We start from the raw sequence: 12,550 nt of genomic DNA, 5'->3' as shown, positions 1-12,550 counted from the left end.
AAATAACAGGACTATTTTTTCTTTTGCAAAGTTTGACCTTTCCATGGTATTATTAAGAACAAAGTGCAATCAGCTTCACTGGCAGATATGTGTAGGAATGTTCTACCACAGTACAAGAACTCAATTTTTTCATCCTGAGAAGCGTAGGAAGCATGTTGCCACAACATCCCACACAAAAAGAGGCAAAGCATGATGTGAAATGAGGATCTGGGCAAGCCTGGTTAGAACCAGCCAATCAAAGCCTTTGAAATGCTGTGAAGCAGAGCCTCTGGGGGATATTGCCTAGAGGCCTGTATGTTATAGAGGGAAAAGATGAATAGGGCAGTCAGAAACAAGGTGAAAATCTGAATAAGGTTTTGGGAGCTGGAAACTTGGAGCTTATGGATTTCATGTTTAATTTATTAATTTTTGTTGTTGTTGTTGTGTGCTGTCAAGTCTTTTCCAATTTATGGCATGCCTAAGGCAATGCTCACAGTTTTCTTGGCAGAAGTTTCTCAGAGAGAGTTTGTCGTTGTCTCCTTCTCAGACTGAAAGAGTGTGACTTGCTCAAGTCACCCAGTGGGTTTCTATGACTGACTGCGGATTTAAATCCTGGTCTCCCAGTGTCTTAGTCCAACTCTCAAGCCACTACACCGCACTGGCTCTCACAATAAATGAATGTTTACTATATTTATTTTCTAAAACTGTGTCCGACTGTTTACATTTAAGAATTAAAAGGGAAGACTGGTCACATGTGAATACACTGAACATACTACACAGCCACTTGTCCAGTATAGTGATCCCCTTGAGTACCAGATCCAGGAGGGGATCTTAATGGCAAAAAAGTGCAAGATAAGTGATAGAAACCCAAAGAATGGAACTAAGGAACCAATCTGGAGAGGGGTTCTGCCACACATGGTATGGGATCCTTGGGCAACAAAAAGAGAAATTACCAGAAGCATGTGGATGATTTGGATACATTTGAGTGTAATTTTGATGCATTTTCTTCCTCACTTCTAAGTGGACCTGAGTAGAGTTTCCTTAGATTATCATTCATTTGATCCACACAGCAAATGTGAATGTTGTGAATTTCATAATATGAGTGAGCTGATACAGAGTACATGTACACAGACTGACGAAGGCATACAAACTTCAGTCATATCTCCTTTTCTCTCAGGAGCAGGCTGCATGTTTACCATCATTAAATCTCTTTAAACAAAACAAAACAAGCTTCATTTATATACCACTTCATAGCGTCTAAGCGATTTACAACTGTAAGCTATTTGCCCCCAACAATCTGGGTACTCATTTTAGCAACCTTGGAAGGATGTAAGCCTGAGTCAAGCTTGAGCCCTTTTGCTGGTCTTGACCTTGCAACCTTATGGTTTTGAGTGAGTGGCTACAGTACAGGCATTTAACCACTGCAGCATCAGTGCTCTTCCACATCACAGAAGCATATATCATCAGCACAGACACATGGGATGTCTCAACACAAGACACTGCATATTGTTAGAAGACACTTGTTGAGAGACATGTAACCCATGTGACAAACCCCTTCCACTTGAATTTCATGCACTGACTTTCCCACTCTGCACAACTAGGATTCATTTGATCAAAACCCACATTGACTGAAGTACATCAAATGATCCAAACACAAATTTTCTGGTGCACTGAAAGAGAAATTGGAAGCATGGGGAATTTCCTTTGATAATGTCACCTTTCCACCAGGGAGACACATTGCACAGATACCTCTGCTTTGAAGAAAAGGGCAATTAACCCATGAAACTATACAGAATCTATTCTGCAGCTACCCATGAGTGAAAAGAAAACAAGTCATAGTCTTTTTCACTGTGCATGTGGTTTACTCACCGGATTGGAATGGGCTGAGATTGTGCTAGCAGCTGATGGAGATCGAGAAACTACAGGACTTATGAGCTGAGGCAAAGAACCCCTAGCCACAACCAGCTGAACAACATCTTTTGCTTTCTGTAGGATGCCAATAGCCTGTTGATGTGTAATTGTCTGATCGAGGGCTTGCCTGTTAATAGCAAGAATTTGATCTGCCTCCTGCAGCCTTCCATCTCTATTGTAGGCATGTGAAAGAGTAAAAACAATGACAAAATAAGTGTTGCCACCACATATTACAACCTTTTTTTGACAATTTTCCCAAAGTAGTTTCTTCTAATCCTGTTTTTCTATTTCTACCAACTTTTTAAATCTTTCCCTGCAGTTTTGCTGTGAGCAGCTATCTTGGCACCCTGGTGATCAACTCGCTTTGAAGCTAATCCTGCTGCCACACTCTCTTGCCTTCACCCCACAGCTAGCTCCTTCCCTCTGCACCCGCATCCGAAACTAAGTATATTACATGTTGGTGGCTCTCAGCTCTGCCTTCTATAGCCTGGGAACTTCATTCTTGACTTTGAGCCTGCTGCTTAACAAACCAAAGTTCTACTTTGTTCAAACTGTAAGTGCTGAATATTCAACAATCCACACAGTTTACCTACAAGATACTTCAATCAAGATTTAAGGGGGGGTAGGAAGACGATAATTTTATTTCTTATACAAAAAAGAAAGAATCTGCATTACAAAATATAAGTTTTTTTAAAAAAATCTATATTTAAAATATAGATTTATATATTTATAATTTTATGAAGAATGCATTTTCATGTTTTAACTGTCATGGGTCAACCTATGGAATTCTGGGATTTGTAGTTTTGCATGATATTTAGCTTTCTCTATCAGAGCTCTGGTGTCACAAACTACTGATCCCAGGATTCCACAGCACTAAGTCATGGCAATTAAAGTGTGGTCAAACAGCATTATTTCAGCACTGCAGATCAGACCTGTGTAAAAACACATAAAACAAAAAGCACAAAAAGTTAAACCGTATAAGTCATCTCCCTGCTTTCAAGGAAAAAAACAAAGCACATGTTTAATTCTTTTCCATCAAAATCAGCAGAATACAAACAAAACTAACATTGGCTTAACTGTAACTATTATTTTCCTACTTTTCTAAACCTTTTGGCTTGTGTGCAACAGGAGGCTAAAAGCTCTTAAAGTATATCATTTGTTACCAATAGACCAGACTATGCATTCAAAGTATACTGTGAAGACACTAGGTTCTTCCTTTTGAAATTGGAGAACCAATATGCATTACTGGATCCAGCAGAAAAGTTGGAAAAAAGTACAGTGGGCCCTCGATTTATCTGTTGGGATTTGGTTCCAGCATCCCTCCCATACATAACAAAATCATTGGATGCTCAAATCCAAATATATACAGTGGGGTTGTAAAATAGTGTCATATAAAATGGTAAAATCCAAGGTTTCCTTTTGGGGAGTTTGTTTTAAAACATATATATTTTCAACCCATGGGTGGTTGAATTTGTAGATGCAAAATTCATGAATATGCAAGGCCAACCACAGTAATAGGACAACAGCAGCAGTGTTACAGTTAATTATTTTTAACACATGTGCCAGAAACAAAGAACAGGGCAGGAAAACACTTTCAGGCAAGGACGTGACTGAGGTAGAGGGAAAAGAGGAGAGCAGTTATAAATTTCCTTCTTCAGTATGAATTAAATGGAATAGTATGTTAGAGAGGAAGGCACCTTGACAGGGAACCAGTAAATTTTAAGTTCAGAGCAGCCTAAAATGTTTTTCAGATGTAAAAATTTCTTCAGGTAATTGCTAAAACATCCAAATGATGTTAACTGATCAGAAACAAATACTTCTTTTAAAAAAAACCTCATGAAAATATTCTACTATGATACCGGTGAAAAGTGGACAAAATATGACAAAAAGGATTTGTTGCATCACTAAAGGGTGCATGAGGTGCAGATCATACCAGGTGACACCCTCAGAAGAGGTGACACAAAAATGATTGTCTATAAAATTATTTTATAGACAGTAATTTGAGGTTAAACATCTGCTTCTTCTGACCCAAAAGGACCTGGTCCACCCCACCCAAGCAGTCCTGATCTACCCTAAGGCTGGGCAACTTATTCTGGCTGAAGGTTTTACCACATAGAGCCACTTGACTTTGGAGCAACGTTAGGAGTGGGACTTGGCAAGGAAGGCAGTGGTGGTCCAGAAGGAAAAAAGAAAAAAGCAGGGTTCAGGTTTAGAAGCCATGGCAGCAGCCCTACTCCCAAGGGAAAAGAAGGAAAATCTTTCTCCTTCTCCTCAGGACCGCCACTGCCACTTTCTCCTTCTCCTCGAGGCTACCACCTCCTGTGTCAAGTTCTATTGGTAAAGTTGCTCCAAAATCAAGCAGCTCTAAGTGGCAAAAGGCTTCAGCCAGAAAATTAATGGTGATGGGCTAGGCTGCTCTACCTGCGTGGGCCCTCTGGATTAGTGAAGACCAGGCCCACCTATTTATGTTTCTTCGTGTAGGTATGGCAAGGATCTTAATGTTAAATTTTCAGATAGTGAGGGCACCTCAGTTGGCTTGAGCTTGTCTCTTCTTGTTAGTCCCAACCTAAGTTTCCTTTGACTCCATTGTGGGAGATAAATCTCATGGAATCAGTGGGTCTACTCAGGGGGAAAATGAATATGATTGAGGCCAGAGGCATTCGGACTGCTTTGGGTTTGTGAGTGTCCATTCCTGAGTGTCCATTCTAAGGACATTGGAGACACCTTAGGCACGCATGAACTGGGGTGGGGGATGGAAAAGAAAATGAAATATATTACAATATATTATCCACAATTCAGAGGTAGTGTTTTTTTTCATGGTGCATGACACCTTGATGTATCACACTGACATCAGGTGATTCGAACATCTTATACAGAGCTCCTGTTGCGGAGTAGTCATGGCCATGGGGGATGCCTGGCTATTCACAGCAACAAAATCATTCATTGCCGAAGGAAGGGACAGCTGTACCATCAGCAACGCAAGCCCTACAGTGGGCACTAGCCTCACCCGCTTGGGAAATGTGGCCTGGCTATTACATGACACCCCCTTAACAGCCTCTGCCAGCCTGTGACTTAACCCAACAAGGGTCCCAAGCCAAGCAAGGCTACAGCACAGTAGCACACTCTGCCATTCCCTACAGTGAGTTGTCCCTTCCTCTGGGACCTTCTCGAGTCTACCATAGATAAGATACTCAGGGATGAATATGCAGATGTCTTCTCCCTACTCTACTGGGAGGAGCTTGATGATAAAGATAAGAAGGCTTCAAAACGGCAAAAAGTTGAACGCAATTTTGCTAACTGGTTGAATGGGTTCATTATCTATGCAGGTGTTATTGCTAAGGCACAGCCCATGCACACAGCAGCCTTGATTCAGAACATGGATATTATACACCAGGCTTATATTGACAATTCTGGGTGTGCTGGCTGCAATATGATGAGGCTTTCCATATGTGTGCAGCTATTTACCCTACTTTATGCTGGGATCTTTTCCACTCCCAACTCTGGATGCAACTGACACCTGTGCATCCCATCCCATCCAAGCCGATTGTACACATAGTGGACATTTGGTCGAGCAATCTTGAAGTACTTTATCTGCTAAGACACAGGATAATTCTACTAAGTCCCAAAACCTTCTGTGTTGGGAATTTAGCTTTCAGGGATCATGCAATCGTAAAGTCTGCAAGTATAAACATGAGTGTTCGGTCTGCAAAAGGCCACATTCCGATCAGAATTGTACCAGAGAGAGGGGCCAATTAGGTGCTAATAAAGAAGGCTAATACAATAAAAAGGGGGGGAGGTGTCCTTCCACCTTCAAAAAGGTGCCAGCCCAATTAAGATACAGGTGCCGAGGCAGTTTTTGTCCTCATATCCTAATTATGGAGCGGCATCTACATTTCTCTCATAAATTGTCCTCATCCACAAAATAGAAGTTTAAAAAAAACACCTTACAATCCTACCTTTGTGCCACACTTCCGTCTTGAATCTCCTGCACAAATATGCCCAGCTCTCCTCTGTATTCACTCTTCAGACCAACTACACTAAATCCCAGACCACCATTTAGAGGCTTTACAAGTTCTATAGTTTCAACAAGGCGCCCCTGTTTGCAAACACAATGAATAAAAAGATATCACATCAAAATTAATTCAGACACAACATGATGTTATTCATGTAGTTCATCCAAGTAGTTCATAGGTAATAAAACAAACCTACATTCAGTGGAATATTAGCAAAGATCCACCAATGCAATGGGAACTTCTTTCCCTATCCTCTGCAGCACTCCATGATGCCTGAAAACTAGCTATGGTGTGTTTCCCAGCCCACCAGTTTTGGAGGGTAAACCTTGGTCCTCTGAAGATGAAACGGTCAATCAGTCCCTTCTGGTTTCATGGTCAGAAGAACTCCCAACAATGAGAAAACCTCCAATGGATCCCGCCCAAAACAAATAAACAACAAATAAATTAATTAACAGTGCAACAAACTTGCCCTATTCAAGATCAGTACAGAAAAACAATCTGGATCTTGCACAGGTTCAAGTATGGGCCCCATTTTTTACAGGCATTTAGGCAATCATCTCATCTTTCAGTTTTCGTCCCCTTTAAAAATGGTTAGCATCTGTACTGGCATGATGATTATGACTATTAATGCTAAACCTCCCTTTTAAGCTATGGTTTTGAACAAACTTTGGCGTAACTATGGCTAGCATTATCAATGGTGGAGATACAGTTAACTCTGAATGTGCAAGGGAGAGAAAACATTCCAGCAAAAGAAAACAGTGAGGCAGAAAGGAGGAGCATGCAAAGCTATAGGATGCTCCCAGTCATTTAACATCAGGTCACAATGCCAAACAGTAATTTCAAGTTATGGCATCTTACCTGTGCCATATTTCTGATGAGTAATTCAAATTCATCGCTGGGAGACTTCCCATTAATTTGAGGGGTGACTGATCGTGCACCTGCTCCTAGCCCACTAGAAAGGCTGCCATTTTGCTGAGCCAACAGATAGGATTCATTCTGGAATGAAGAACCCACATTCTGGAGTGAAGAACTATGATGAGGAAGTTGCGAGATCTCTCCAGGTGAGGAGACTGATGGTGCAATACTGACCTAAAAATGGTGTGCAACATTGTTGAAATTTAGATATGAAACAAAGAGAATGAAATAGTTAAAGCCAAAAGTCAAAATCAGCACTGGAGTTTTATCATGTCCTAAAACTATACATGATTTATACAGTGCGCCCACGTTATAAATGGCTTGAGCATACGCACTCAAGCCGCACAGGAGTGCACAGGGCAGCACGTCCCATTCAAATGAATGGGGTGTGTGCACGTGGCGCGTGTGCCCTGCCGCGCCGCTATGCACACAAGCCCCATTCACTTGAATGGGGCTTGAGCATAGGCAGAATTTGCCCTACGTGGGGGGATCCAGAACGGATCCCCCACATAAGACGAGGTTCCATTGTATTTAAAACAGAGTCAAGACATGGAAGATACCATAAGAACAAACTGCAGAATCACTGCATAATAATTATCATACACAGTGATGGCACAAAAGCCAGAGTTCATTTAGATATTTTGTAAGTATCCTATATATGGAACATTTGTCTATAGAGAGCTTACATATTCACTTCCTATTAAAAGGTACAGCCAACATACATGTAAAATTCACATCAGTAGGAAATTACAAAGGCAGGCAACTTCATACACTCACATATTGATTCTATGTATGCACTATCAAACTAAAGTTAAGCAATTTAATGTTTCACTGAATAAACAAGACATGAGCCCACAGATATGTGGAAATAAGAGAATGGAATTCCAAAATGATTGGATTGTGCCTGTGACTTGGGAAACAGAAGGTAAAGAGCATCGCTTGAAATATCAAATGAATAATTGGGATAGGTCATTCTCCCAAAGGCAGCAAGTTCTTTGGTTTGTTCCCCTGCTGATCAAAATGCCATAATGTTCTCTTAAAGAGTGCCTTTTCTAAAATACAAAATGAGCACATGGCTCTCCCATTTCTTATGAAAAACCTAGCATGTTTATTCTAATGCAAACAAAGAAACGGCTTCAGTAAGAAATAAAATCTCTCTCACTATTGCTCAAAAAACTGAGTGTCAAAAGAGTAAAGTATAACTTTCTGGTATGAGTCTAAATCAGTTTTGGAAGAGAAGAATGAAAAACAGAATCTTAGTTCACGTAACTCTAATTCAAGATTGTAAGACTTAAGATGTTTTTAAAAGGCTTTAGTAAGAACTGTGGCAGAGTTTTGATGTATTATTGACTACTAACCCATCCACAGTAATTGATAGTGGCACTCCACTCTAATGATCTTCATTTTTAAAGCTAATTAAAGAAATTGAGTTGCATGTTCAAAGGGGATTAGTTTAATGTAAAAAGACTATGTCAGACAAAGTGGCTTCTGGCTCCAGCTCACAAGTGTTGGGTGAATAAAGCTAACAGCACCCCCACACGCACACCAAAAAATAAAAATAAGAGTTTGGCTGGTTTAATCATATGAAAAAGACTACTGCTGCTGCACATCCACAGTATACAGATGTGTTAATAATTTAACAGAATATAGCATAACAACTTCATCTCATGAACAGTAGCCTCACTCTGAAATTACATATTTTTAATAGTGTCAGTCTTTTCTACAGCAGTTAATCATTCTTAGAATAGACCCACTCAGATAATGGTACTTTAGGACTAGCTGTCCTATTATTTCCAATTGCTCTACTCTGGACTGGAAATATAAATTTTACAGACATTTTGTACCTTTGGGAGGAAAAATTTTTGAGCAAAACACTAAAATATGAAATACTTATTTTCAAATAAAACCCAAACTCTTTTGCTGCCTTAATAGTGTGAAATGGCTGTTCGTTGCTTAATTAGCAAATAAAACTACAGTATTTGGCATACATACAAGTGAAATTGTGAATGTACATAGCAAAGAAGGAGGGGAGAAAACTGCTGAATCTTATACTATCTTTGAATATGTATCTTAATTTTTACCATCTGGGAAGTAGAGGGAAAATGAAAACAAAAGAATAAAATAAAGTATATTCCTTGGACTGGAACAGACTCACATAATCACAATCAGCATATCTGGTTATAAAATGTAACGTAACACTGAAAATACTAAACTGAATCTTTCAACAGTGTACAGTTGGCCCTTCCCTTACGCGGGGATCCAATCCGGACTGCCACGTAAGGGAAATACCACGTAAAGTCAAACCCCATTAGAAACAATGGGGCTCTTTCCCACAGCACGCATGTGGTGCCCCATTTTTTCTTTTGGGGCATGGGAGACGCCTTTCCGGCGCGGCTCCCAGAGTATGCTGGAAGCTGCACATAGCATGTATACTCAGGCAATTAAGCTCCCCTCATCCCAAATACTTGTTGCATAAAGATGGTAACATCCTCAATAGACAGAACTGCATCAACTGCTGTGTGGTCAGCCTTAGTTACAAACCTTCATGATCTTGAAAGAGTAAAATCTCATTTAAAAAACATTTCACTCATTCACTAAAAGGCAATACAGTATGCCCTTGCCCTTTAGTAAGGCAAATAGCGTATGCTTGAGCCCCATTGGCTATAATGGGGCTCGTGCATGACACAAGGCACAGTGTGACCACCACAGGTGTGCACACCACTGTTTCTCCCAGCATAAGCTGAAAGCCATGTAAAAGGCGCCCACATATGACGTGGGCACACTGTATTTCTCTGTATTTTCCAGGTTTTTTAAAAAACAGATTGCCAGAAGTTCCTAATTTTTTCCATTGGAATTTAAAACTGGCTTATTTCCCCCAATTTTTTCCACACTCTGGACATTAGCCGACATGTTCAAATGTCTGATTTCTTCCCACAATCACCCTTCCAAAGAAAATGGCTCCGGGAGCTGACTTGTTCAAGGCTAGCCAATAAACTCCACAAGGGCCTCAAACAGATGGGGCAAAAGGAGCGGCCAGAGGCCTCTCACATCCTGATCCCAGTCGTACTGCAGCAACTGCGTGCCCTGATCCGGGCTGCTGCCGCACTCCTAATCAGCCACCAAAAAGGAGTGGTTTTTGTCCAATCCTTTTTGTCCTGGCTCTTCTGGGTTGGGGTAAGATAGGCTCAGTGCACTTTCTGGCCACTTGTGGGGTATGTGTTGGAGGACATTTTGGACTGTCTGTTTCATGCCAAGGATTCCACAAAAAATCCTTAATCTACAACTGCAGCTGCAATGTTTTCATCAAGAAATGCAGTAGAACAAGCAAAGATCTAAAATAAGCAGAAAATTGAGAATGGGCCAAAACTGACCAGCCAGCTTCAAGCTATCTTGGGGGTGTGGCATTTACGTGCACCTCCAAGTCGCCCAGAGGTCACGCCAGCAATTACATGCCAGGTGACTTGGTGGTGTGGCGTTTAGATGCCACACATCCTGAAGCCAGCAAAAAGCTGGCTCCACAGGCAAAAGCAAAAGCTTTTTTTTTTTGCCCCAAATAGGAGGTTTTTTCCGCTCCTATTTGGGGCATGAAATGGCTGGATTGGGGCCGTGTGTCCGTTTGCTGCAGCCTCAAGCTGCCCCATCAGGGCTGTCTGTTTCACCCCTATGTGCAGTTTCTCTCTGCACAGAGATACAGGTATACCTCAGTTAACAAAGTTGATGTGTTCCTGCCAGTTATTTCTTTGAGACAGAGACAAAGACAGAAACAACACTATAAGCTCCTGTTATAAATGAATATTTTGTTTGTAAAGTATGCCACAAAATGTGACTGTACACTGGTCAAAACTATAGTATAGAAACTACTAATATGATTTGTTGGCGGTGTCACAAAACAGTCAGTTGCCAATATGCTACGTAATTGCAAACATAGGCCAATTGACTCTCACTAAATATATTTATACAAAGAGTTCAGATAGAGTGATGAGTGCTGTGGTTTCACCTGTATGTTGTACCAGAAACAGAAATAATATGGGAAGAATAAAGATAGGCTTCTGTACCACCACGCACACAAAAAAGAACAGTTCAACATGTTTCTGCAAACTTTGCATCCAAAATTAACAATATGCAAATGTAAAATGAAACAGCCAGGTAAGTCTTTCATAAGTAAACAAAAACATTTTGAACCCTTAAGAAACCACCTGAAAACTCCATCCAAAATGTATGGATAATTTGTTTTCTTTGATTAGCCTCTACTTCTTATGATTTCCATTTTGGCGGTTAAACTTATAGATTTATGTTTCTTTAATATGGCGGTGGGAAGTTGATTAGGCTTTCCCCTTTTTTTTCTGCTGTTTGCCTTTCCTCTTGTAGGCAGGCTCACACAGTCACAGCAGGATTGGTTAGAGCATAATCTCAGGTTTATCCAGCTCAAACTTTCATTGTATTATTGACTGCAGATATGCAACTACATATTTCTTCAGCCCTCCTTCATCATACGCTCAGTGCCAATGCTACTAAACACTTCCAGGACAAGAAGAAAGAGGAGTGGGGTGAGCATAAAAAGGCTTTGTACAAAGAAGCTTCTTTGTCAGAGGCTTTGGGGCAGTACAGACTGGCGTTTCAACACTGCCCCTTTTTGCTGCTCAGCGTTAACGCAGCAACCAAACGGAGCGGTAACGCTGCGCAGCAAAAAAGGAGCCGCTGAAAGCCGCTTCTTTGCTGAGGCGTGTGGACACTCAAAGGCCCACACATCATCCCTATGCCCCCTGTGTGGGCAGTGCCACTGAATAGCGGCACCACCGGCACATGGTAGGGCTTGGGACCGTGGGGTTGGTGCATGGCCCCAAGCCCTACTAGCACTGCCAGGACATCGGGCCTTCATTAACTGAAGTATGTCTGTACAATGTTGAAACAGTTCTCCTGATTAATTTCTGCCAGTTAAATTCTTCTGTCAGGACAAATATAGTGGCACTCCCAATTTTGGGGGGCATTTTTACATGCGTGGCACAATCCCACACAGCTACAGCATGCATGCAAATAGGTTTCGTGCTTTAACAACTAACTTTTTAAAATTATTTGGGATAAGATTTTGCAGAGTACGGCCAACTTCATCCATCTGCTGATTCAATAGTGAAACCACAGAGACACAGGCAATCTAAAAGGCCTTTCCCATCCACTTTTCTTGGCCACATTGGAATGTCCTGGAACCATATGGAATGGTTTCCTTATCATACACATGCCACATGTCCCTGGGACCAAACAACCACTTCAACTACTCATAAACACAGCCAACATGATTCCCAAATGTGGAAATTTCCCACTTTCTGCAAGCTCATTTCATATTCATATACCTACAGGAGCTTAGTGATGGAGGTAAAACTATGGGATGTACTGAAAATGTAACCAATATCATAAACATATGGTTTTGCCTTGCAAAACAGCTAATTATTCCACAATTATAGGAGCACAGTGGAATGAGTATGCCCATCCTAATTAAGCCTCTCTACAAGGAACAATCTGTAAATAATGATAGTTTTTAAGTGGTGATTTTCATCAATGGGGCTACTCCAGCATTTGTATATGTACATTCTTGTGTTGAAATGACAGATCCAAAGTAGCCTAAGGATCACTGCCAAATTAAAGCTAAGAAATACTACTTTTTTGACTATAGCTTCTAGAATCTCCCAGCAAACATGGTCATGTAGGGTTTGGGCAATTATAATGTAGAAAGTAAC

At 40.9% G+C, this 12,550-nt stretch overlaps 1 protein-coding gene across 15 annotated transcripts in view; it reads right to left on the bottom strand.

Annotated features, from left to right (window-relative positions):
- The window catches only part of MPDZ (multiple PDZ domain crumbs cell polarity complex component), a 138,811-nt gene that overhangs the window by 106,096 nt on the left and 20,165 nt on the right, over window positions 1-12,550 (bottom strand). For all 15 annotated transcript variants that reach the window (XM_089489621.1, XM_089489612.1, XM_089489636.1 and 12 more), the window contains 3 exons: window positions 6,762-6,992; window positions 5,847-5,986; window positions 1,849-2,062 (listed from right to left, as the gene is read on the bottom strand). In XM_089489621.1, coding sequence (XP_089345747.1) covers window positions 1,849-2,062; window positions 5,847-5,986; window positions 6,762-6,992 — 585 coding nt within the window. The remainder of the gene's footprint in view (window positions 1-1,848; window positions 2,063-5,846; window positions 5,987-6,761; window positions 6,993-12,550) is intronic.

Source organism: Sceloporus occidentalis, unplaced genomic scaffold (genome assembly GCF_023333645.1).
Source record: "Sceloporus occidentalis isolate IW3139 unplaced genomic scaffold, rSceOcc1.0.p SCAF_1, whole genome shotgun sequence".
Classification (NCBI taxonomy): domain Eukaryota; kingdom Metazoa; phylum Chordata; class Lepidosauria; order Squamata; family Phrynosomatidae; genus Sceloporus; species Sceloporus occidentalis.
This window is presented reverse-complemented; position numbering and strand designations above follow the sequence as displayed.